The 25,052-nt window shown below is 42.1% G+C and overlaps 1 protein-coding gene across 6 annotated transcripts in view; it reads left to right on the top strand.

Annotated features, from left to right (window-relative positions):
* The window catches only part of scn8ab (sodium channel, voltage gated, type VIII, alpha subunit b), a 70,015-nt gene extending 45,249 nt beyond the window's left edge, over positions 1-24,766 (top strand). For 5 of the 6 annotated variants that reach the window (XM_058054340.2, XM_058054339.2, XM_058054346.2 and 2 more), the window contains 16 exons: positions 2,168-2,300; positions 3,518-3,756; positions 5,483-5,656; positions 5,821-6,177; positions 6,268-6,441; positions 7,685-7,978; positions 9,429-9,546; positions 9,622-9,776; positions 11,089-11,262; positions 16,537-16,659; positions 18,387-18,671; positions 18,742-18,795; positions 20,119-20,256; positions 20,342-20,446; positions 20,525-20,795; positions 23,204-24,766. In XM_058054340.2, the coding sequence (XP_057910323.2) occupies positions 2,168-2,300; positions 3,518-3,756; positions 5,483-5,656; positions 5,821-6,177; positions 6,268-6,441; positions 7,685-7,978; positions 9,429-9,546; positions 9,622-9,776; positions 11,089-11,262; positions 16,537-16,659; positions 18,387-18,671; positions 18,742-18,795; positions 20,119-20,256; positions 20,342-20,446; positions 20,525-20,795; positions 23,204-24,363 (3,954 nt within the window). In that variant the 3' untranslated portion in view covers positions 24,364-24,766. The remainder of the gene's footprint in view (positions 1-2,167; positions 2,301-3,517; positions 3,757-5,482; positions 5,657-5,820; positions 6,178-6,267; positions 6,442-7,684; positions 7,979-9,428; positions 9,547-9,621; positions 9,777-11,088; positions 11,263-16,536; positions 16,660-18,386; positions 18,672-18,741; positions 18,796-20,118; positions 20,257-20,341; positions 20,447-20,524; positions 20,796-23,203) is intronic. The other variant, XM_058054342.2, reaches the window with a different exon arrangement.
* The last annotated feature ends 286 nt before the right edge of the window (positions 24,767-25,052 follow it).

The following is a 25,052-nucleotide window of genomic DNA, read 5'->3' on the forward strand; positions in this document are numbered from 1 at the left end:
GATTGAGGTATCTTGTACCCGCTCAAACGGAAAGTTGTCAGGGTGCGTTCTTCTTCGTGGTGTTTTTCTTCTTCTGTTGTTTATTGGCGGTTGGCAAGCAGCTTTTGTATGTATTAGCGCCATCTCTGGAACAGAATCTAAACCCTTCTATACGTCATTCACAAGTCCAGTTTTATTAAAAAAGAAAATATATATCTATATAAAACATGTTCTGAGGTTAATTATAAAATATTAGCAAGATTGAATTTGATCTTTTCCTGTTTAAATTTATCCCGGGTGCGTTCTTTCAGCGCATGCTCAGATATGACGTAACACGCAGATCCAGACGTTCTTCACTTTTAAAAATGGAGGCCAGCAATCGGCACTGGACTAAGCAAAGTTTGTTTTTGATTCAAACTAAATTTCAAGACTGGACAGACGAAAAACTGTCAATACGGAGTTATTTCAACAAGTGAAAGAAAAACTTGGGGAAGCCGGTATCACGTGATGTTGATGTTTACGTTTTACTGGGCATGCCCTATTGACTATTCTGGTTGATTTTCAAGGTGCATGTAGACAAGAGATTGGAATATTCCTTTCCATGGATACCATTGTTTCCCGAAAGGTCATTCGGAAAGAGAAAAAGTGGTCATGTAAAAACGTGGCTACTGTGGAGTGTCTGTGGTGTAAAGACTGGCAGAGCAATGTAATATTGGTCCGTGTGGCAACACCTACCTTGTTCCTCCGATAGACTTATTGATGCACGTTTTTGGTTAGTGGTGTGCCACAAGATTTTTCCAATGTAAAAAACGTGCCGTGGCTCAAAAAAGGTTGAAAAACACTGCTCTAGAAGACGTGACAATTACTAAATGTCCAAATTAGAAGTCCAAGCAAGAGCGTCCTCTGAGCTTGGAAGAACCAACCAGCATCTCCTGCAAATCGGTTTAAAGTAGCTGTAGTATTATCGAATAAGTATCAGGAGATTTGGTGAATAAACCAACAATCCTGGCAAGTATGGTCTATGTACATCTTTTTGTTTGTTTGTTACGCGCTATAATGTACAATAACTGAGCCAGTGTACGACAACCGAAGCAACATTTTCGTCCAAACCGAATCATGCGAAAACTGAGGCGTTCCAAAACCAAGGTTTGACTGTAGTTTGTGGTCTATAGAGGAGCAACAACATATCAGCTATAGGAAGTCGAGCCACATGACATTGACACTGAAACACTGAATTCAGTGAGAGTGGGCCATCCCTTTAAAATAACTAGCCATATATTGAACATTGTAATTCTCTTTCTAAGATCTCTTATATTTGATTAAAATATTGTACAAATGCCCATCCTCACTTATATTACATCATCAGTCATCAATGCAAGTCATGCTTCCTCATCCTCATTCAGGTCATGATAGTCGGTCCAATCGATTCCTCTATTGATCTCTTTGTTTCTTTCACTTTCTCTTCCTTCCTGCTGTCCCGGTGTTCCTTCAGCAGTTCATGACATTTTCCTCAGTTTTCTACTGGCTGGATTAATCCTGATTCTTTCGTCTATGATATTATTCCTGCTCGTTCCAGCTAGCATGATAAGAGCTCTTTTGTATTGTCAACCAAACTCTTTTTTTTTCTTTTTTTTTTCTTTTTGTTTTTATACCTCTCTCCAGATGTAGCATGGTGCAGCAGCAAATGTCTTGAATTCCTCTCTTCACCTGACCTGCATGCTGTTGCATGCAGGCCCTTATGTTATGCGTAGATCATTTGAAAGTATTTTTCCATGAATATCGGTGATGAAAAGGTATCATTTGTAGGCACTTGAACAAGCCAGTCCAGCTTGCCATTAAGTTCTATATGCCCCACTTCAACGGCAGTAGTCGACGTAATGAAAGTATAATACTTATCTTAGCTAGTTTTCTAATTAGGATGGATAGTGAAGCTTTCTGGCACTATGCTGCCCCCTGCTGCTTTGGAGGGTGAAATACAAAAGCGCTTGCTTGTCCAGATGACTTACAAAATTTTACCTTTTAATTTGGAGGCATACTTCCAAGGGTAATAAAAAAGTATTGATGTAGATTATTTTAACCAATTCAGCAACACTCTTTAGTTGTGATAGGGGAAGTATTCCTTTTATGGCTGAACACATCTAAAATGTGCTTGTATTTGAGTGTACATGTGTCTTTTTTCTGAGTATAGACGACTGATGTGGAGATCAAGAAGAAGCACTCTGGCTCTCTCATGGTATCTGTGGATCAGCTCAACTCGTCCTTCAAAGGAAAGGACCGTGCCAACAGTCAGATGAGCGTAGTCACCAACACTCTGCTAGAAGGTATACAACATCATGTTAATTGACTAATTGACCCCCAACACCACCTTTGCATTGTATTTTTCGGATTATTAAATCGCTCCTGAGTGCAATAATAATAATGATGAGTGGGCTCGAGCACCCCGACGTGCTCGGGGGTACGCGCGCAAGCCGATGGGCTCACGCACACACCGTACAAAAAAACGGGGTGATCGGAAAAGTCGTAAGGGATTTACAATTTTGGCATTTACAATTTTTTGCCAAGAGGGGGCGACACCGGTGGCAAGGCGGGTATGCGGTCACGTCCCGTCTGACGCCCCAAACCGCCGTGAAAAAATTTGCGACGATCGGAACCTGTGGTAGGTACTTGTGGCAGATATACATTTCCACCAGTGGGCGGCGCTATAGAGTCTATGTGCCCACATGGTAACGGACCAGAGGGTACCCCAAACCAACAGAAAAAATTTCAGCCCGATCCGACCATGTGGAAGGACGTTACGGCAGATATACATTTCCACCAGTTGGTGGCGCTACAGAGTCTATGGACACACAGATTCAAAGAGTGGAGGGTGACCCAACCGACCAAAAAAAATTTAGAGACGATCCGACCATGCATAAGGAAGTTACAGCAGATATACATTTCTGCCAGTTGGTGGCGCTATACAGTCTATGTACACACGCAGTCATAGACCAGAGGGTACCCCAAACCACCAGAAAAATTTCGGGCAGATCCGACCATGTGGGAGAAAGTTACAGTATATATACATTTCCACCAGTTGGTGGCGCTATAGAGTCTATGTACACACAAAGTCATAGACCAGAGGTTGACCCAACCTACATAAAAAAAAATTCAAGACTATCCGACCATGCATAACAAAGTTACGGCAGATATACATTTCCACTTCCACAATAGTATAAAGAAGTTCATCGAGCTCCTGATCTCATTCCACATCAGTGAATCCAAACCTATAGCGCCCTCTCATGGCTGTCACCTGTAATAGTCTCTCCTTGGTTGGTGTGAGTCAGTATTTAAAAACTTTTAGCATTTAAATATGCTAAAAAAAAATTTAGAAATTTTTTTAATTTTAGCATTTTCGCATTTAAAAATATGTTTTATGCTAAAAAAGGATTGATTTATAGTCCGGAACATACATTACCAATTTCAATATCCAGTGTCTCTCTTACCGATGACCATGTGACCTTTGCTCACACTTGATTTTTTTTCCTCGATTGTTCCACAGAGTTGGAGGAATCTCAGAGGAAGTGTCCCTCCTGTTGGTATAAGTTCGCCAACACATTCCTGATCTGGGAATGCTGTCCAATGTGGCTGAAGATCAAGCATATCGTCTACATGATCGTCATGGACCCTTTTGTTGACTTGGCCATCACCATCTGCATCGTCCTCAACACACTTTTCATGGCTATGGAGCACTATCCAATGACAGAGCACTTTGAGGAAGTCCTCTCTGTCGGCAACCTGGTGAGAAGAATCTTGTTTTAAGGCTGCTGGAAGCTCATTGGTTGCAAGGATAGTCTTTCCCACAGTACCAAATCTAATACGTCAGTTCATCAGTTGGATTGTGCACTTAGGAGTACAAATGCATGCAGTATATAAGGTTTCAATGGAGTCTCATTAAAGATTTAGTTCCATTTTAATGTTCTGTAGCCAGGCAACCTGCTCTCCGGCGCTCATCCCCCCCAACTCAGGTCAGGCTTCAATTTCCGTTGTGTCTTGCTTACCTCAACAACACATGTGCCTCCAGCCATTATGGTCTGTCTGTTGCCTGCCAACGATGTCAAACAGCCTTTTGTGGCAATTGCATTAGCTTAGTGTCAGTACAGGAAATTAGGTCATTGACTCGGCTGTGGATGATGCAGTATGAGTCATTGGGTGTTCTCGTCACCACATGACTCAGTATTTCATGTAAAATTGTGGGACTACTACTACTGCTACATGTACTGACATTGTCTGACATTGCTGCATTGTTGCTGGAATGGTACCAATTAACGCCACTGAGTTAAGTGGACAGCCCGACCAACGCCCAATAATACTACCATTAACCCGCATGTAAGACAGAAGCAGCTGGGGTATCTTATTAATTAGTTAATGTAATGATTTTCATTAATTTCACATATACAGTACAAGTTTACAGATTTATACCTGTAAACAAATCACAAAGTGGGACACGACATCTGTTCCTGACAGTCACATTAAATGCAGCAGCAGGCTAATTCAGGCATCTAGCTTCTGATCTACCAGCATTCCTGCTCTACGTCGCCAAACAGGAGAATCTTGAATGGTATAATCCTCATCCTCCTTGAGAAAACCTGAAGAGTAAAAAAATATATCCTACAGGCAGATTTTGACAACCAACTTTATATTAATCCTTGATTTTAATTGTTGTTGTTAATTATTCGTTGTTTCTGTTTAGGGTTAGGGTTAGGGTTAGGGTTAGGGTTAAGTCTGGGCTGCGTGTTTGGCTGATTTGCATACTAACCGTGATTGGATGGTTACTGGTTGAAGGGAAGGGAGGGGCAATTTGGGCTATGAAAAAGCATCCAGCACAGCCATTGAGTGGTCTGTCATTTGGTGGGGGGACAAGCCCTTTACTTACGGGACCTGGCTTAGCATACTCCATGCATAACATAATCGAGGCTTAGTGTCATGAACCAATGAGCTGGTCCGGAACCCAAGATGCGGGGGCAGGAAGTGGAACAAAAACAATTTATTCACAAAAAGAGTCCACACAAAGTAAAAGTACAAAATAAATATAGCTTCTAAGGCTCTAATCACAATGGTCAAAACACTGTAACTAAAAAAACACTGCAACAAAAAGTGTACAGGCAAGACACAAGGCAATATAACAAAAAACACTGCTGACAAAAGGTCAGCGGACAAAAAAGCAGAGCGATGACACACAATCACGACACTTTGAGTGTCAAAAAATAGACATCTTATTCATTATTCCATTATATTCAATATTTGGAATCTGCACCGAGTTTAACACCCTTGTATATGAGTGGACACTTTATATATACTTTTATATTTTATATATATACTTTATTATAACTATATATGACATTTCTCCCGAAATGCTAAAAATGATTTGTAGTAGTTTGTAAAAAGATTTGTCTGGGCATTTTTGACAGGGTAAACTCTTAAGTACTGCGAAAACCAACAGCAACTTCTCTGGGGGGGTCTACAGGTATTCACAGCCATTTTTGCTGGAGAGATGTTTGCCAAGCTGATAGCCATGGATCCCTACTACTACTTCCAGGAAGGATGGAATTGTTTTGACGGTTTCATCGTGACTCTGAGTTTAGTGGAGCTTGGGTTGGCAGATGTGGAGGGCTTATCAGTGCTCAGGTCTTTCCGATTGGTAAGTGGAAGTCTTCAACATTTTCTACCCAGTAATGCCAAATAAAAACAATGAGTTTCCCTCCCTTGTATTGAGTTTGAGGTGTTATAAATAAACACAATCAGACTGTGCTGTGCTGTTGTAGCAAACATGATAATGACTTTGTTCTTCTCGTCTTTTTGCAGCTGAGAGTGTTCAAACTGGCCAAATCATGGCCCACACTCAACATGTTGATCAAGATCATTGGTAACTCGGTGGGGGCTCTGGGGAATCTGACCCTGGTGCTGGCCATCATCGTCTTCATCTTCGCCGTGGTGGGCATGCAACTGTTTGGCAAAAGCTACAAGGACTGTGTGTGCAAGATTGCTGATGACTGTAAGCTGCCTCGCTGGCACATGCATGACTTCTTCCACTCCTTCCTGATTGTATTCAGAGTATTATGTGGGGAGTGGATTGAGACTATGTGGCATTGCATGGAGGTGGCGGGACAGGCAATGTGCCTCATAGTCTTCATGATGGTCATGGTCATTGGGAACTTGGTGGTAAGAACAAAATTATCTTTTGTCAAAGTCAAAGAAAAGAAGTCAGTCGACTTAGCCCGTTCTTTTTTTGTGTCGTTTTTTTTTTTGGAGGTGTTGAACTTGTTCCTGGCTTTGCTGCTGAGCTCGTTCAGTGCAGACAACCTCGCTGCCACTGATGACGATGGTGAGCCCAACAATCTCCAGCTCGCTGTTGCCCGCATCAAGACAGGCATTGCCTGGTTCAAGGCCCACATGCGCGTCTTTGTTGCTACCGTGCTCAAGAAGGTATCTCATTTCATGCGACTTCAGTATGTTTCCATTACTTTAATTGCTTCGCTTCTTCTCACCGACCACATTAGGTACACCTGCACAAAAATACACCCTTATAAAACATTGATGATACTCTACATGAACTGTACTTTCTTTGTACTGTTTTACTTATCTATCTTCTCAAAATGGAAAATGTGCTTTGTTGTTCCTCCATTTGATGTTATTGATATTAGTACACATTAAAGTGCTTGTTTTTCATTGTAGTCCATCTTGGACTGCACGGCGGTCAAGTGTTTAGCGCAGACCTCACAGCTAGGAGTTCACCCGAGTTCAATCCCACCCTCGGCCATCTCTGGGTTTTCTCCGGGTACTCCGGTTTCCTCCCACATTCCAAAAACATGCTAGGTTAATTGGCCACTCCAAATTGTCCATAGGTATGAATGTGAGTGTGAATGGTTGTTTGTCTATATGTGCCCTGTGATTGGCTGGCGACCAGTGCAGGGTGTACCCCGAGGATGGCTGGGATAGGCTCCAGCACCCCCGCGACGCGACCCTCGTGAGGATAAGCGAATGAATGAATGAATGAATGTAGTACATCTCAGTAAAGTACTTGCTATTTATTGTAGTGCATCTAATTAAAGTACTTGCTTTTTGTTGTAATCAATGTAAGGAAAGTCCTCTTTTTGATCTTAGCGATGATGATGGGCTCGAGGATAGTCGCTAAAACAAGTCCTCTCGATGCTTATCACCTGATTCAAATAACCTCGGGTGCGTGGGCATGTGAGTCTGCCTTTCATTGTCTCGGGGGCGAGGAGGAGGAGATCACACCTTCCCTTGCATATGTGGTTTCCTATATCAACATTTTAGCATTTATAGTGAGACATTTTTTCTAGAAGCTGTCTGTGTCGTATTGATTTATCATTTTGCAATCAAGTTTTATAAAATTGTATTGCTCATTATTCTCAAAGAAGCTGTCTCATCTCTCATATATTTTTGGGCCAGCAGCAGAATTTCGCTTATGTAAGGTAAGCGTGAGTTTGAGAGCCCTGCCTTAATGGTACAATGTTTTGTCATGGATCAACACCTACAAAAGTTGTGCACCCTTGACACATGACTTTTCCAACACACCCCAACATACCTTTTCACCCTAGGAAAGGCACATGCCAGACCGTATAGATTGGAATTGCAGTGACAAGAAAGGATTCCTACTTCAACTATTTCTAAATATGTCCTACATTTTTGCCGCTTTCTCCTGCAGCCTGTTGAGGATGAACAAAAGCCTCTGGATGATATGTACGAGAAAAAGCTCAACTGCATTGCAAACCACTCAGTGGACATCAACCGGGAACTGGACTATGCTAAAAATGGCAACGGGACCACCAGCGGCATTGGCAGCAGCGTTGGAAAGTACATGATTGATGAAGACTACATGTCCTTCATCCATAATCCCAACCTGACTGTGTGTGTTCCGATTGCTGTCGGAGAGTCGGATTTTGAAAATTTGAACACAGAGGACTTCAGCAGCGAGTCGGACGTGGAAAACAGCAAAGACGTGAGTAGAACAGACAGTCAGAGCTGTCAGTAGTTTACCAAATTTGTTACGGATTTGCCATAATCATGCTGTGTAGTTGGGCTGCACAAAATGTGAATCATGATCTTTTTTCTGACAATTAAGACGATAAGACGACCATGTTGAGGGCCACGTGCAGGAATCAAACCATTGATCATTAGTTATACTCCTTATTGTCTGCTTTAAAGAAACCTGCAATGGTCTTTCTGCCTTTTTTAATAACCCACGAGGCATGCTGGGAAGCCCAGCTAGAGAAATGTTAGTGTTGTTCTGCAAGTGTATTGGTGTGGAAGCATTTATTTCGGTACCACATACCGTGATGCAACATTGTGTGTTACACATATGTTGTATTATTTGGCTGCACCGTGAGTTATTTGGTTGCACCAGGTGAGCAAATACTTTTGGTCATATAGTGTATGAATGTGAGTGTGAATGGTTGTTTGTCTATATGTGCCCTGTGATTGGCTGGTGACCAGTCCAGGGTGGGATAGGCTCCAACAAGCCTGCGACTCTCCTGAGGATAAGCGGTATAAATTGCGTGAAAATTCTCTTGGTGTGTGTAAGACTCCTTATGTCAGTATTTATGCTGGGGCGATAGCTAGTTGGCAGTTCCTTTTTGTACCTCTGACCTGTTTGTGTCATAAGGATTTTTGAGCTTCCCATGCACTTTGCGGCACGTGTTGTTGCTATTGCTGCTTCTTTTTGCGATTCAGACTCTCCACTTTGTAGTTATGTGTGTAGGAGATGTGTTAAGAAGCAAAGTTATGAGACCATTATAGTGTCCAAACACAAAGAAAAATAGTGTCAATACTATGAGTGATGTTCCGGTTGTATTCGGAGCAGCCCACCACAAATAAATGCATGTATGAGAAACTTTAGTTGAGACAATTTAATTGAATATCACTGACCTACAGTGTTTTATGAGGTCTGGAAGCAGAGAAGTCTGGATGGACTTGAACTGGTTTAATATAATATATACCTACTCCAGGTTTATCTTCCAGCGGGAGGACAGATTAAACTGCAGGGAGTGTTCATAAGCACAACCACCACCACATTCCAATGCAACGGTCCATCAGAATGTTTGGAGAGAAAGTGAGACGAGAGCAAGCGAAGGAACATGTTTGCTTTTTAGGAGCTTTTTGCTGGCAATTTAAGATTTGAAAGTGCAGTTTCATTCTCTGTCAAATTACATTTGCTTTAAGTTTGCTGGTGCACAATTGTGCGTATACTTTAGTCTTAGTCTACTAATTGTTCCTAGCAATTTGTGATGAAAAACTAATTGAAGAAAACATTCACTTATACTTCATGAATGTATTAAAGTGTACAGTAAGTCATTTGCTGCTGTAGTATGCATCACAAAAGCAATGATATTATAGTGCTAATAAATCCAGAAATGGCTGAAGTGGACACCCTAACCTGTGCTCTCTTCCAGCTGGATGACACCAGTTCATCTGAGGGCAGCACAATAGACATCAAGCCCGATGTGGAGGAGGTGGCGGTCGTGGAGGTGGTGGAGGAATACCTTGACCCAGATGCCTGCTGGACAGACGGTACGGTAGCATAAATGCCATCGGTTGAGATTGATGGTGCATTTCAATAACACACCTTGCGTCGCTGTCATCTAGAATGTGTAGCAAAATACAAGTGCTGCGATGTCCCCATTACTCACGGCTGGGGAAAGCACTGGTGGTTCCTGAGGAAGACCTGCTATCTCATAGTGGAGCATAACTGGTTTGAAACGCTCATCATCTTCATGATCTTGCTGAGTAGTGGAGCCTTGGTAAGTCGGCCCTACGCATTGAATAATATGAAGATAGATAACCTCAAGCATGAGCGTTCAACTGCCCTTTTTCGGTTCTCAATTATTTTCTTTTACTTCCTCCCCTGTGGGACAGACATTTCTTGATAAAAAATGACCAGAAAAATGCAACAAAATGGAGTCGAATTGCATGTTGAGTACTATAGATTTGTACACGTTGGTAGGTCTGCATTTAAATGAAATTAACTGTCAGGGGTGTCGCGAGAGGCACGCAGTTCTTTCAATGTTGGTGCAGATCTGCCAACAGTACAGTGGTATGAAAAAGTTTGGGCACCCCTGGTAATGTTCCAGATGTTCCTTTGTAAATGACTGTTGGGATCATCCATTCCAGGTAAATATATCATATAGCAGACCAACACAGTTATAGATAAGAAGTCAAATGAACTTTATAGGATTTACAGAAAGTCTGCAATAATTGAACAAAAGTAGAGGAGCGATAGTGAATATATTGGTAGAAGGATGCTGCCAGTTTGGAGGCATAGAGGAAGACCAAAGAGGAGGTTTATGGATGTAGTGAAGGAGGACATGAAGTTAGTTGGTGTGAGAGAGACAGTAGAAGACTGTGTTGGATGGAGGAGATTGGTTTGCTGTGGAGACCCCTGAAGGAAAAGCCCAAAAAGAAAAAAATTATATATATATACACATAACATATATGTAACATAAATATATGTTACATGGTAAATGTTTCCTTAGTTAAAAATAACTCAGCAAAATGTCAAAATGTACTTTGAAATTAAGCTAATTCATTGAAGGAATATATATTACGAAGAGGTGAATTGTAATATCTGACACCCTATTAAAGTATTAGAATTGTTAAAAGCTTTAAATGAGCTTTCAGGAGTTATATGACATGCCGCCATTTTGGGGAAGCCATATCCCGGGATATCACGAAACAACCACTCCAAAATTAGCTGTAACTTGTTTTCTATGAATTCATTGAAGACATATCGTAAGAAAAGCTGAATTGACACCCTATTTAGGCATTATAATTTTTCAATTTGGGGGAAGTCATGTCCTGGGATAGTCACTCTGTTTTGTATTTAAAGACTTAATAAGTCAATTGGAAACCTGTAAGGGGCAAATTTTAGCATTTTATTTAAAGTGTGGGTATAGGTTAAGTTAATATAAGTTAATATTAATATAAGTTAATATTTAAAAAATAAAGAAAACAAAAAATCAGACATTGGCTAACATCTTAATATAATTATGAGCCACTTAATATGCTGTATTTTGGCTCATACCACACTGACACAGATTCATTCATTCTTCGTAGGCCTTTGAGGACGTCTACATTGAGCAGAGGAAGACAATCCGCATTATTCTAGAATACGCCGATCGTGTTTTCACCTACATTTTCATCCTGGAGATGTTGCTGAAGTGGGTGGCATATGGCTTCGTCAAGTACTTCACTAACGCCTGGTGCTGGTTGGACTTCTTCATTGTGGATGTAAGTACATTGTGTGTTCTGATGGCTAAAACCGAACAGTTTTTCAGCTCAGCTGCTAATGGTGACGTTTGCAACCAAACATGGACTCAAGACTAGCACTCTAACCGGTCTAATCAACTATCTTTAAAGATAAAGATCGCTGAATGCTAATGAATGCAAGAGGGGTCATGGATTCCCTCCGCTGTTACAAGGTGATCAAGGAGGAGAAGAAGAGATTATCCTTTCAGACTAGCCTGTGACCATATTTATGAAAAATACCGTAGTCACACGTTAGCAAGAAATGACAGTGGAAAGGGAAACATCAGCTTGAGAAGCCATTTTCCGCTTGGTCCTCACGCCCTACCCATCTCCATTTATTATAGTAGAACATCGTTTTTGGCCTATAAAAACAGGAGGTGACCAAAACTGCCCTCTGATGACTACAGGAGGACACGTCCTGCTTTTCCTCCCACCAAATACATTATATGTAATAAAGAGCGCTCCAAATTTGAGGCCATGGTTCTCAGCTGGAAATGGCACCCTTTGAGTTGGGAGCGAGGTCCTGCCCCAGATGGAGAAGTTCAAGTAACTCGGTCTTGTTCATAAGTGAGGGAAGGTTGGAGCCTCCTTAGGGAGGTGTTCCGGGCATACCCAGCCAAGATGATGCCTGGGGTCACACTGGAGGGATTAGGTCTCACTGCTGGCTTGGGAACGCTTCAGTGTTCCCCCGGTGGAACTGGAAGAGGTGGCCAGAGGCCACAACTCCTTACCTGCTGCCCCCCTAATTTACCCAGATAAGCAGAAGGTGGATGGACGATTGGATAATGAGTGGATGTAAACTTCTGAGAGCAACTTTATTTCCATTATTTATTATAGAGAAATGTAATTTGAAATTCAAACAAAACAAAGGATAAACTTCTCAAACAGATGGTTCCCTTTGTGAGGAACCATTACGGAGTTTCTGATAGCTAAACTCAAATGCTTACAGCTATGCATTTGAGTTTAAAATAAGTGAAATTCTGGTCATTCCACCAGAAAGTGGCGGGTGAGGGTACATTTGGAAAGACCTGACTGCTTACTGTCGTACAACAGCATTATTTTGCGACCTGCTTTTACCAGATTCAGGATGTGTTCAGGATGTTGCTGACTGGACCAGAAGCTGTGCTGCTCTGGCAGTACTGGAGAATGTTCATGAACGTGAAAGTATGGGTAATACAGACCTGATCAAAATCTCAAGACCTGTTGAAAAATTGCTTGAATATGCATTTTGCACAAGTGTTGACTGGGACTGGGAAATGAACCCTAAAACCTATAGGCAGCCAATGGAGTGAAGGTAAAATGTAGGGTAATGTGCTCATATATTCTTGTGCCAGTTAAAAGACATGCTGCGGCATTCTGCATCAACTGGAGGCGAGAGATGGCCGACGCATTGACCCCCACATATAAAGCATTGCAATAATCCAGCCGAGAGGTAACGAAGGCATGGATTACCATCTCAAAATGCTGCCTGGAGAGAGCAGGCTTTATTTTAGCCAGCTGCCTGGTGTAGTAGAAACTGGAACTAATGATAGTCCATAATTGATGAACAAGAACGCTAGAGCTGGAACATTTTGTTTTTTTGTCATATTTTAGCAATGGTCTTAAACTTTTGATCAGCTGACAAACAGCCTATTTCACTTGAACTGTTGTTTTCAATACAGTAAAGTCTCGTTATATCGATATCGGTTATAACGAATTACTGCTTATTACGATACTATTTTCATTTCCCGGCAAATTTCTCATCTTTTATGATATAATTAGTTCCGTTAGTATGATACCCGGTTATTATGATAATCCGGTTACTACGATGCCCTTTCATCTCCCGCCAGCCAATTTGGTCTGCTTATATCGATACAAAAGCAGCTTAAATCAATCTTTGCTTAAGGATTTCAATACCAAAAAAGAACACGGCGAACGGCTGCTTCCAGTCAACTTTATTTTTCACACTTCCACCACCAGAGCACAGCACACACACCGATTCCCGCACTTCCTGGTTCACAGGTCATGCTCAACCCGCCCCACATAGCTGGCCAAACACATGCCTGCAACAGAAGAACCAACTGACATAGCATACACACCTATTCCAACGAAGACAGTGGAAGCAGCCGTTCGCCGTGTTCTTTTTTGGTATTGAAATCCTTAAGCAAAGATTGATTTAACTGCTCGACATCGGCAAGCTGCATTATTGCCCACTTTTAATGCAGTTCGGCGCAGGATCGGATATATCGACAGTCCGGTTATATCGATATTTTTTCAGACTCCCGACAATATCGATATAACGAGACTTTACTGTAAATTACTTTTTGTAAGTGCTTTTTGTTATTCTTGCTTTTGCATATTGTAGCTCTACCTAAAAATCTCATTAAGATTCAAATGTGCAAAAGGTCAATTCTAGCTACTTTTCAACTGGTCTTAACTGGTCTTTTGATCAGGTGTGTATAAGGGGAACTATTAAAAGTGGTTGACAGGTATGCTATCATGTGCCAAGAAACAATCCTCACATTTTCTCTTCTCTCTAACAGCAGGTCCCTTATTTGTGTGTCTCTCTCTTTAAGTTAAGCGTGACATTGTGCTGCCGTGATGGTGCATTGAGGGTCCCTGTTTGAGGGTTCAGGGTAAGGCTTGTGTTCCTGTGGCAGGACTCTCAGAGGTGGTCCTTGAGCCTCTGCATTCTCCTGTCTCTCCTTTTCTTAAGTGATTCAAGTGTACCGTACTCGTCAGAATGTTCCTGTGTCACTTTGGTTTAGTGTCTGTGAGAACATCCTTCCTCAGATTGTTTTCCCTTCGTTGGACTCTTTTTATCTTCTCTCCCTGTCACTGTGTCAACCACAAGTTTCTATCCAGCTGGTCATTGCTCCACTCACATGCCAAACTCAACCGAACACGGATAGAAAGCATCTTAGACTCTTTGCTAAGTACATGAACCAGATGTTGTACAGCTGAGTCCATGTGTATCTTGTACAGTGGAACCTTGGTTTTTATCATGAATCTGATCCAAAAAGTCAGACGAAAACTGAAATGTACAAAAAAAAATAAATATTCCTGTAAGATCTTAATCCAATTAATGAGTTTCAGCCACCTTCAATCCAATCCAATCCACTTTATTTATATTGCACATTTTATAAACAGAGTTTCCAAAGTGCTGCACAGACTAGTAAAATTAAAAAGTAATAATCCAAAACTGAAAGCCCATTTAAGAAATAAAATAGTAAAATAGATATTAAAATATTAAAAACAAGAAACAAAGCAATAAAAGTATAAAAAATAAAACCAATTACAATAAAAACAAAGAACTAAAAGAGTTAAAAGCCAGAGAATAAAAGTGGGTTTTAAGACGAGACTTAAAGCTTTCGATGTTGGGGGCCTTTTTTACTTGGGAGGGGAGAGAGTTCCATAGTTTTGGGCCAACCACAGAAAAGGCTCGGTCCCCCCTGGTCTTAAGTCTCGTCTTAGGCACCACAAGTTGGAGCTGGCCCTCGGACCTCAGCGACCGCGCTGGAGAGTAAATTTGGATGAGGTCCGAGATGTATTTGGGGGCCAGCCCATTCAACGCCTTAAAAACAAACAATAAAATCTTAAAATCAATCCTAAAACGAACAGGCAACCAATGTAGGGAGGCCAGAATTGGGGTTGTGTGTCCCCCTTTTTGGTTCCTGTTAAAAGCCGTGCCGCAGAGTTCTGGACTAACTGTAAGCGGGGGAGAGACTTTGGGCTAATTCCAGAGTAAAGTGCATTACAGTAGTCCAGACGTGATGAAATAAAAACGTGCATGACTTGCTCAAAGTGTTGCACTTCTTCAACTACTACAAGTGCATTGATTGTGTTACCACTAGGGATGTTCTCATCCCAATAATCCATGAGTGGAATCAGTTGACAATGATCCCATAGATGCAGTGTAAATATTTCCATGTACTCCTGGCTTATATTAGGGGTCACCAAGGAGAGCTACTTTTACAAAATTTGTTGTAACATTTTTGTAACATATTTTTTCCAGAGCTTATTTCAATATGCTTGTTTTACCAGAACATGAACAACATGCTGGTATCCACAACTCACCTTTTTCTACTTCACAATGCATTTATTACAAGTCAAGTGGTTAATCAGTTTGGCCTCGTGTACATGCGTTACAACGCTCACTCGTCATTGGACAGCCGAATTGGTGAAGTGACGGGACTGACACCCAGTCAGAAGTGGTTGCAGAGGGCATGCGTGTCGCCCCTCATCCGTAGCTCGACGCAGTTCTGCACACAAGAAAAAGTTCCTCCTGCACTAAAAGTGCTACATAGTGTCTGTATGCTCCTAATCTGTACTGAGGCACCACTCATCCGCAAATGTTGCTAGAACAGCAAGGTTGAGACCAGGGCTTTATAGCCGGTGCCTCAAACTCACCACACCCAAGTACATTTGTCAAAGATCTGGCACTTTTGTTTTGTTTAGTTGTCCTAAACAAAAAAGGACAGAATCCTCAAAAAACTCACAAATATTGCATTGCGCTTGAACGCATCAGCAGAGCGCAGCACAGTGCTTTAAACATAATTACACATACCTAAATGGAGTTGCCAGGGTTCAATTCCACCCTCAGCCATCTCTGTATGGAGTTTGCATGTTCTCCCCGTGCATGCGTGGGTTTTCTCCGGGTACTCCGGTTTCCTCCCACATTCCAAAAACATGCTAGGTTAATTGGCGACTCCAAATTGTCCATAGGTATGAATGTGAGTGTGAATGGTTGTTTGTCTATATGTGCCCTGTGGTTGGCTGGCCACCAGTCCAGGGTGTACCCCGCCTCTCGCCGAAAGACAGCTGGGATAGGCTCCAGCACCCCCGCGACCCTCATGAGGAAAAGCGATAGAAAATGAATAAATGGAGTTGTTCATCGTTGTATGCGAACAAACTATCCACGTGCACATATTAAAGATGATTAAAGGATACTATGGCTGGGATTTGTCTATAGTGTCCCAACTGTAAAATGACCACTTTCTATTGTTCACAGTCACGCAAGGACGCTTTGTTTGGGCACCGATTGGCTGTACCATAACAGACACATATGTGTGGCAATAACCGTGATCAGAAACTGAATCCTACCAGAACTTGGGTGTTCAAAACCGAGGTTTCACTGCATTTGTTTTGATAGTTCAACTATCCTTCAAGTATGCATAGGGCCCAATCTTCTCATCCTGTCCCCTCTAACTATGTGGATCCTCTCTTCCTTTGCTTCTGTCCCCACCCCTTTCTTCCTCTGTGTCCCTATCTGTGTAGGTGTCTATAGTCAGCCTTATAGCTAATGCCTTGGGCTTCTCCGATCTTGGCCCAATTAAGTCACTCAGGACACTGAGGGCCTTGCGACCCCTCAGGGCCCTGTCACGTTTTGAAGGGATGAGGGTAAGACCAAAGATGCCAATCAGCTGGTGCTTCTGCATGTGTATTCAATCAAAGCAACAACACATTTTAAGGACTATGGTAGTGGGAGGGGGGGTGGGCAAGGGGGGGGTTCTTTTTGCATGGATGCAAATACTGATACCCTCCCATACAAGAGAAAAAGTGTGCATGTCCTCAGCAATAAGTGATACGGATTCCAGGTGACTAAGTCATTGTAGGGAATCTTCTGATAATTCTTGGTCAGTTGGTTCGCAATCTTCTGCTTGTCGCTGTGCCGCAAAAAAAAAAAATCTGTTCGATGATATTACCGCAGTTTGGCTTTGGCATCATCACACTGGAAGATTGACAAACTTCTGGTTGCATACGCTCCCCCTTATATCAAATCATTCTTGCTCTCCACCTATTGGGTATTCATATGCATGCATCCTCTCATACTTGCCCAACCCTTTGTGTTCATGCATTGTATGGAATGCAAAGGAGTAATAGAGCCACACAAGAATATTCCTGTGGGATAAAAGCCTACATTCCCTGGTAATACACTTGTATTATTACAAGGAAAAAAAACTTGATTCATTCTCCTAATATTTTTGTGGCTCTAATACTCCATTAGAATTACAACCGCCATGTCTATTAAAATGCATTTCGTCTCTTGCTCGTGCTGGTTTCTTATTTTGACATCCAATCACCAGGCTGTACTTCACTCTTACTGTTAATATGCTGGATTTGATCTCTTAGTGTGATCGCTTGTTGTGTGCAAAGCATGATACAAACGACTTCAACTTGATGTAGATATTTGCATGTAAAAGGGGTATAACAATATATTTCTCTAAATCTGGTGGTGTGCACCTCAGAAGTTCAAATTTTGTGGGCAACATACCAGGAAGAAAGATTGATGTACTTTTTAACTTTTGGTTTGTTTGTAAATTGAAGACAATTAAATTCTATTTTTTTTTTTTTTTTTTTTTCAAAAAAATCAAATGTATTGTAAAATAAATAGGGCTGCATGGCGGTCTAGTGGTTAGCGCGCAGACCTCACAGCTAGGAGACCAGGGTTCAATTCCACCCTCGGCCATCTCTGTGTGGAGTTTGCATGTTCTCCCTGTGCATGCATGGGTTTTCTCTGTGTACTTCGGTTTCCTCCCACATTCCAAAAACATGCTAGGTTAATTGGCGACTCCAAATTGTCCATAGGTATGAATGTGAGTGTGAATGGTTGTTTGTCTATATGTGCCCTGTGATTGGCTGGCGACCAGTCCAGGGTGTACCCTGCCTCTCGCCCGCAGACAGCTGGGATAGGCTCCAGCACCCCCCGCGACCCTCGTGAGGAAAAAGCGGTAGAAAATGAATGAATGAATGTAAAATAAATATAAAGTTAGAAATGTACACAACGTCATCCCCCGTTTATGCCGCTTAATTGGTCCCAGACACAAATGTGATAAATTAATTTCTGCAAACTACCCCGCCTCTCGTCTGAAGAATTATATAATCAGTTATATTATCATATTTATTATTACAGCAAGTACTAATAATTATTTGATTTGCTGCTGATTTTGTTCACACCCTCACAGAAATAACAACAGCCCATAATTTAGGTAGGTGTATTGTAACAGAACAGGGATAAAATATCACTATTGTTATTATATATTATTGTTACATCCCTTCTAAAAAGTTTTGCTGTGAGTTTCTCGGCGCAAAGCGATGTGTGGTGAGAATGTCTTTCTTCTTTTTAGGTGGTGGTGAACGCCTTGGTGGGGGCTATCCCCTCCATTATGAATGTCCTGCTGGTGTGTCTCATCTTCTGGCTCATCTTCAGCATCATGGGTGTGAATCTGTTTGCTGGGAAGTACTACTACTGCTACAATGACACAGAAGAGGCACCCTTTCATCCCAGTCAGGTCAACAACAAAAGCGAGTGTTTTCAACTCATTGAAGATAACAACACTGAAGTCAGATGGAGAAATGTCAAGATCAACTTTGATAATGTGGGGGCAGGATATCTGGCACTGCTGCAAGTGGTGAGGATCACTTCATGTTTCTTTTTCCTGAGAAGGAAGTATCTCTCTCACATCTCTCTCATCCTTGCAGGCCACATTTAAAGGCTGGATGGACATAATGTATGCAGCCATAGATTCCAGAAAGGTAGGATTATGGATAAATGGGTCTTTCCCCACTAACCAGTAGTACTTTACGAGGCCTCACACCTAGGAGATCTGAGTTCAATTCCACCCTCGGCCATCTCTGTGTGGAGTTTGCATGTCCTCGTGCATGCGTGGGTTTTCTCCGGGTACTCCGGTTTCCTCCCACATTCCAAAAACATGCTAGGTTAATTGGCGACTCCAAATTGTCCATAGGTATGAATGTGAGTGTGAATGGTTGTTTGTCTATATGTGCCCTGTGATTGGCTGGCCACCAGTCCAGGGTGTACCCCGCCTCACACCCAAAGTCAGCTGGGATAGGCTCCAGCAACCCCCGCAACCCTTGTGAGGATAAGCAGTAGAAAATGAATGAATGAATGTCATCAATAGCAACATTTATTTAGTGTGCATACCTTTATTTGCGTGGATCGTGTCAGTGCCTTGTGCATAAACTTTCTCTTTCTTTTTCCATAATGTTTTTTTGTTTTTGGTTGCGCTTTGAAATATCTGTCTGGAATTACAGCAATTCATTTCGATATAATTTTCTCCCCGTTTTGAGTCTTTGCATTCACCTTATAATTAAACAGATTGTGCTTACATTATATTGTGCTTATATTCATCTCAAATGTGGTATCAATTTGGAAAAAATATAGAAACATGCTCACTAAAAATAAAAATGTGTGCCTCGATATCAGAACACTTTTGTTTTTAGTTTTGCCTCGGTTTGTTCTGCTCCATCATTCACACAGCTCTCTGAGTGCTTCACTAATTTCAACGAATATTGAACAAAAAACCAAAAGACAACTACTGCAGCAGAAGAATACAGACCGCATCACAGACCGCATCACTGCACTGATTTTTTTATTTTTTTTATTTTTTATTTTTGTAACTTCAACCTCATTTATGTCCCCCAAGTATGAGAAAGACTGCTCTGGTGACAGTGGTCCAAACAAAAAGGAAAGTGAAAGTAAAATGAAACATCATAAAGTCCAAGTCCAAGCTGCTCAAATGCTGTGACTATGAGATCTTTGAAATGTAAAAGGATCTGTTCCTATGAAAGGGACTGTGATGGTCTCATTATTAAGCCTTCTTCCTCCCAATTGACTTGTCTCTCCCTTCCTTGCAACACCCCTTTCGGTATGAAAGACAACCACAGGGATAAAAGTTAGGAGCTGTTTTTATTTGTTTCTTGTATTTCATCTTTGTATTACTGTACTATGTTCATCTCTTCTGTGTACAGTGTGAGTAGAAAGTTCCAACTTACACTAAAACTTGACTTACATCGCAGTCGCAAGTACGAAACTTGTCTGCTTTTGCCACATTACAGGTGGGGGATCAGCCGTTGTACGAGGACAACTTATACATGTACATCTACTTTGTCATCTTCATTATCTTTGGCTCGTTCTTCACCCTGAATCTCTTCATTGGTGTCATCATTGACAACTTCAATCAGCAAAAGAAAAAGATAAGTTCCACGTTCCTCACCGGTGCACCTTCTTGGGAAAACGCCCCATCATGATTGTAACCACTTTGTTTTTTTGCTCCTATACTTTGGAGGTCAGGATATATTCATGACCGAAGAACAGAAGAAATACTACAATGCCATGAAGAAGCTTGGTTCCAAGAAACCACAAAAGCCAATTCCCAGGCCACAGGTAACGTTTTTTTTAAAGTGACCATTGGGAATATTCAATGTATGTGAAAACAACTGTTTCTCTTCATTCTTTTCTCAGAACAAAATCCAGGGCATGGTGTTTGACTTTGTGACGCAGCAGGTGTTTGACATCTCCATAATGATCCTCATCTGCCTCAACATGGTCACCATGATGGTGGAAACGGACGATCAGACAAAAGAAACAGAGGATGTGCTCTACTGGGTTAACTTCATCTTTATTGTCGTCTTCACCGGCGAGTTTTTACTGAAGCTGTTTGCGCTGCGTCACTACTACTTCACCAATGGCTGGAACATCTTTGATGTAGTCGTGGTCATCCTCTCCATCGTAGGCAAGTATTGAGATGCATGATTCGTGTGCATGACGGAAAAGAGGAGAACTTGACTGCTGCCGCTTTGTGGTAAATAGGTCCCTGTGCAAAATCCAGGTTGACTTTTCACTGTCCTGTACAGCAGCGGCGGGAGGGGGGGGCATTTGGTACTCCACTTCATTGGGCCAACCAGATTTTTTTTTTTCACCAGAAACCGTGAGAGCCAGTATCAAAAAACAAACAATAATAGTAAATATGTGCCATAGAGAGGTTTCTAACCAGGGTTGTCCATAATCTTAAACAATTTAACAGACCAGAACAGAAATGTTAGACTGAAGGAACCTCGAAAGGGTTGTACACATAGAGCAACAGAGTCATTAAAGCTGCACCACATAGCCATTTATTATGATTTCAATAAGGCGACTGTGACCATACGACCACCAACAGTGATACCAACACTAAATCGATAATAATAAACATGACAAAAATATAAAACCATTGAACTGAAATACATTTACTCATCACAGATGTCATTTTCCTCCTCCCCAGTCAGTCATTATGGGCATAACTGATCTTGTAGAACAGCTTTTCTCTGATTATCTAATCAGCCCCATTGCTAATAGTGTGTATGTGACAGGGACCGCAAGTCCTGAGATTGAATGCTTTGGGTAGATTACACTCATTCATTCATTCATTTTCTACCGCTTATCCTCACAAGGGTCACGGGGGTGCTGGAGCCTATCCCAGCTGTCTTTGTGCAAGAGGCGGTGTACACCCTGGACTGGTGGCCAGCCAATCACAGGGCACATATAGACAAACAACCATTCACACTCACATTCATACCTATGGACAATTTGGAGTCGCCAATTAACCTAGCATGTTTTTGGAATGTGGGAGGAAACCCAGAGAAAACCCACACATGCACGGGGAGAACATGCAAACGCCACACAGAGATGGGCGAGGGTGGAGTTGAACTCAGGTCTCCTAGCTGTGAGGTAGATATGGCACAATCTGATAAAAGTGGAACATACATATGTACTACTGGGTGCACCGAAGCCAAGAAACAAGTTCATATAAGTTAAAGGGGAACTGCCCATTTACAGTCCTTATGTGAAACATGAACACATATTTCTTTGCATTATAACGGCAAAAACAAGTTAATATGTGCTAGCTAACAACAGATGTCATGAACCCCTCTAAAAACCCTCGCTAACAACATTTTATCATTCTGAGCCGGTATTCTTCAGTCTATTCTGTTGTTTTGTTGGTAGCTTGTGGAATCTCAAACCAAAGTATTCGGCTTATTGCCACAACCTTCAACAATACACATGCAAGGCATGATTTTTAACCTAGCGTACCCAATAACCTGTGGCCCAATGCATTTTAGCTAGCTCGTATTAACTTGTTTTCTTAGAAAATGATTGAAATAAGCTTCGTGTTTCAAATACAGATTCCAAAAAAGTACACTTGCCCTTTAATGGAGGTAATACTACAATTTAAGTTTGAAATGTAGATACGCATTTCCCAAGGGGAACAAGGTTAGGGCTGATTGTCGTGACAACTGCTATATGCTAACAGCAGCGAGATCCAATATGCTGACAGCAGCGAGATCCAAAAGGACAGTTATTTTTTAAATTCTTAATTCACATTCATCCTCTTTTATTTTATTTTTTTTACATTTATTTCGCTCCATTGTGGGGTATTTTGCAGCCATTATCAACAAAAAGAACACTGACTTCAGGCTCAGCTTTGCATGCTGTCACAATGCTAACTTTGATGTATTGTGATGAATGTGTTACGAAAACAGTACAGTAAACACGACAAGACACGCACAGTGTTGTACACAAACCGGAAAATGTGCATGAGACATACTTTTTGGCATACATTTTTGACATGAACTGAAAAATAAGCTAACACTGTATATAATATTACTGAAAAAATGTGTTTATACAAATACAGGCCTCCCAAGTAGTAAACCAGACCAGACCATCCGATGTTGAATAAATGTGAAGAGTACATTACCGTTGTTGTTATTACAATAGATGGCAAATCAAACTGTTGCTTTCAACTGGAGTACTACTTGGAACACAGGGGCGGGCAAACTTTTTGACTCGCGGGTCGCATTGATTTAACAAAATTTACTATATATTTTACACGTAACAGTCCACCTTTGTAAACAACAGACCACATCAAATAACGAAATTGATAAAACAGCTACTTAAACCATCAAAAGGTTGGATGTTAAGTTGAAATGAAATACTTTGGAAAGAATGGGTGGGCCGTATTCAAACACTTGGTGGGCCGGATGTGGCCCCCGGGCCGTAGTTTGCCCACCCCTGTTGTAAAATGATAATGTGACAAGGTATCATTGGAAAATCACATGCAAGTGTTGCATTTAATAGCTTCCCCGTCTGTTTTTTCATCGGCAGGAATGTTCCTGGCGGACCTCATCGAGAAGTACTTTGTGTCGCCAACTCTGTTCAGGGTGATTCGACTGGCCCGTATCGGACGAATCCTGCGCCTCATCAAGGGCGCCAAAGGCATCAGAACTCTGCTCTTTGCCCTGATGATGTCACTCCCGGCCCTGTTCAATATTGGGCTGCTGCTTTTCCTGGTCATGTTTATTTTCTCCATCTTCGGCATGTCCAACTTTGGCTATGTGAAACACGGGGCCGGAATCGATGACATGTACAATTTTGAGACCTTCGGCAACAGCATGATCATTTTGTTTATGATCACCACTTCAGCTGGCTGGGACGGCCTGCTGCTGCCCATTCTCAACTACCCCCCGGACTGCAGCCCCACTTTGGAGAATCCCGGCACTCCTTCCACAGGAGACTGTGGCAACCCCTCTGTGGGGATCTTCTTCTTTGTTATGTATATCATTATTTCTTTCCTCATTGTGGTCAACATGTATATCGCCATCATTCTGGAGAACTTCAGTGTGGCCACGGAGGAGAGTGCGGACCCACTCAGCGAGGATGACTTTGAGACTTTCTACGAGATTTGGGAAAAGTTTGACCCCACTGCCTCCCAGTTCATCACCTATGCCAAGCTTTCTGACTTTGCGGATGCACTAGAACACCCACTGCGAGTCCCCAAGCCCAACACCATTGAACTCATTGCCATGGACATGCCGATGGTGAGTGGGGACCGCATCCACTGCCTGGACATCCTGTTTGCCTTCACCAAGCGCGTGCTGGGGGACAGCGGCGAGTTGGACATGTTGAGGCAGCAAATGGAGGAGCGATTTGTGGCGGCCAATCCCTCCAAGGTCTCCTACGAGCCAATCACGACCACCCTACGGCGCAAGCAGGAGGATGTTTCTGCCAGAATTATTCAACGGGCGTACCGCTCCTACCTGGCGAGGCGGGGCTTTGTGTGCAAGCGCAAACCGGCGAGCAACAGAGTGGAGAACGGCGGGAACAATCAGGAACAAGAAAAGGAGGCCACACCCTCCACCGCCTCCCTGCCGTCGTATGACAGCGTCACCAAGCCAGACAAGGAGAAGGACGACGACAACGAGGGCAAAGGGGGAAGGAACGAGAAAGGAAGAAATGAAAAAGACGTCAGGGAATCCAAATGTTAGAGGGGTCGGGGATAAGTAATAATCACCGCTATTAACAACACAAATTATAACTTAACTAGCAAAACGCGAGGGAATTCACACCCGCATGGATGTACAGATTATTTCATTTGCAAGTCAGAAAAGATCCCATGATTTTGTTTTTCGGCCTTCAGAGCGAAGTGGACGGCTTGAAGACTCCTCTCATAGTCAGCTCCATGTTCTGTGTGGTCTGCAGAGGATACGAGGAGCACCGCACAAACAGAGCAACAGGAACTCATGGATTCCTATGGACGATGGCATGCGGGGGGACTAAGAGATGATTCTCTTAGAGGCGAGTTGCACTGTGTCGACACGGAACGAAACGACATGGGATGAGTGAAAGACAAATAAGGGAGAGCAACAGAAGCGTTTTTTTTTTTTGTTTTATCAAAGCTAGAATTTATGATGTGAGCAGCAAAAATGCAATATCAAAAGAACACTATTTAGCATTTTGCCCACGCCACCAAACTCGCCACCATTTCTATCCAAGAGTTGATTTGATTTGAAATCACCCGCTTTCACACCAATTTGTTCAGGGTCTGTTTATTAGGGGATGAACTCAGGCCAAGGGCTTACTTACATTTACTCGGAAGGATTTCCAAAACAAATACATAAGTAATTGTGCTTGTTCAATGCATAGAAATGATTTGCATGATGGCATGTTTTTTGAC

This window comes from Doryrhamphus excisus, linkage group LG18 (assembly GCF_037039965.1).
Source record: "Doryrhamphus excisus strain RoL-2023G ecotype Guam linkage group LG18, RoL_Dexc_Guam_v1.1, whole genome shotgun sequence".
NCBI classification, from domain to species: domain Eukaryota; kingdom Metazoa; phylum Chordata; class Actinopteri; order Syngnathiformes; family Syngnathidae; genus Doryrhamphus; species Doryrhamphus excisus.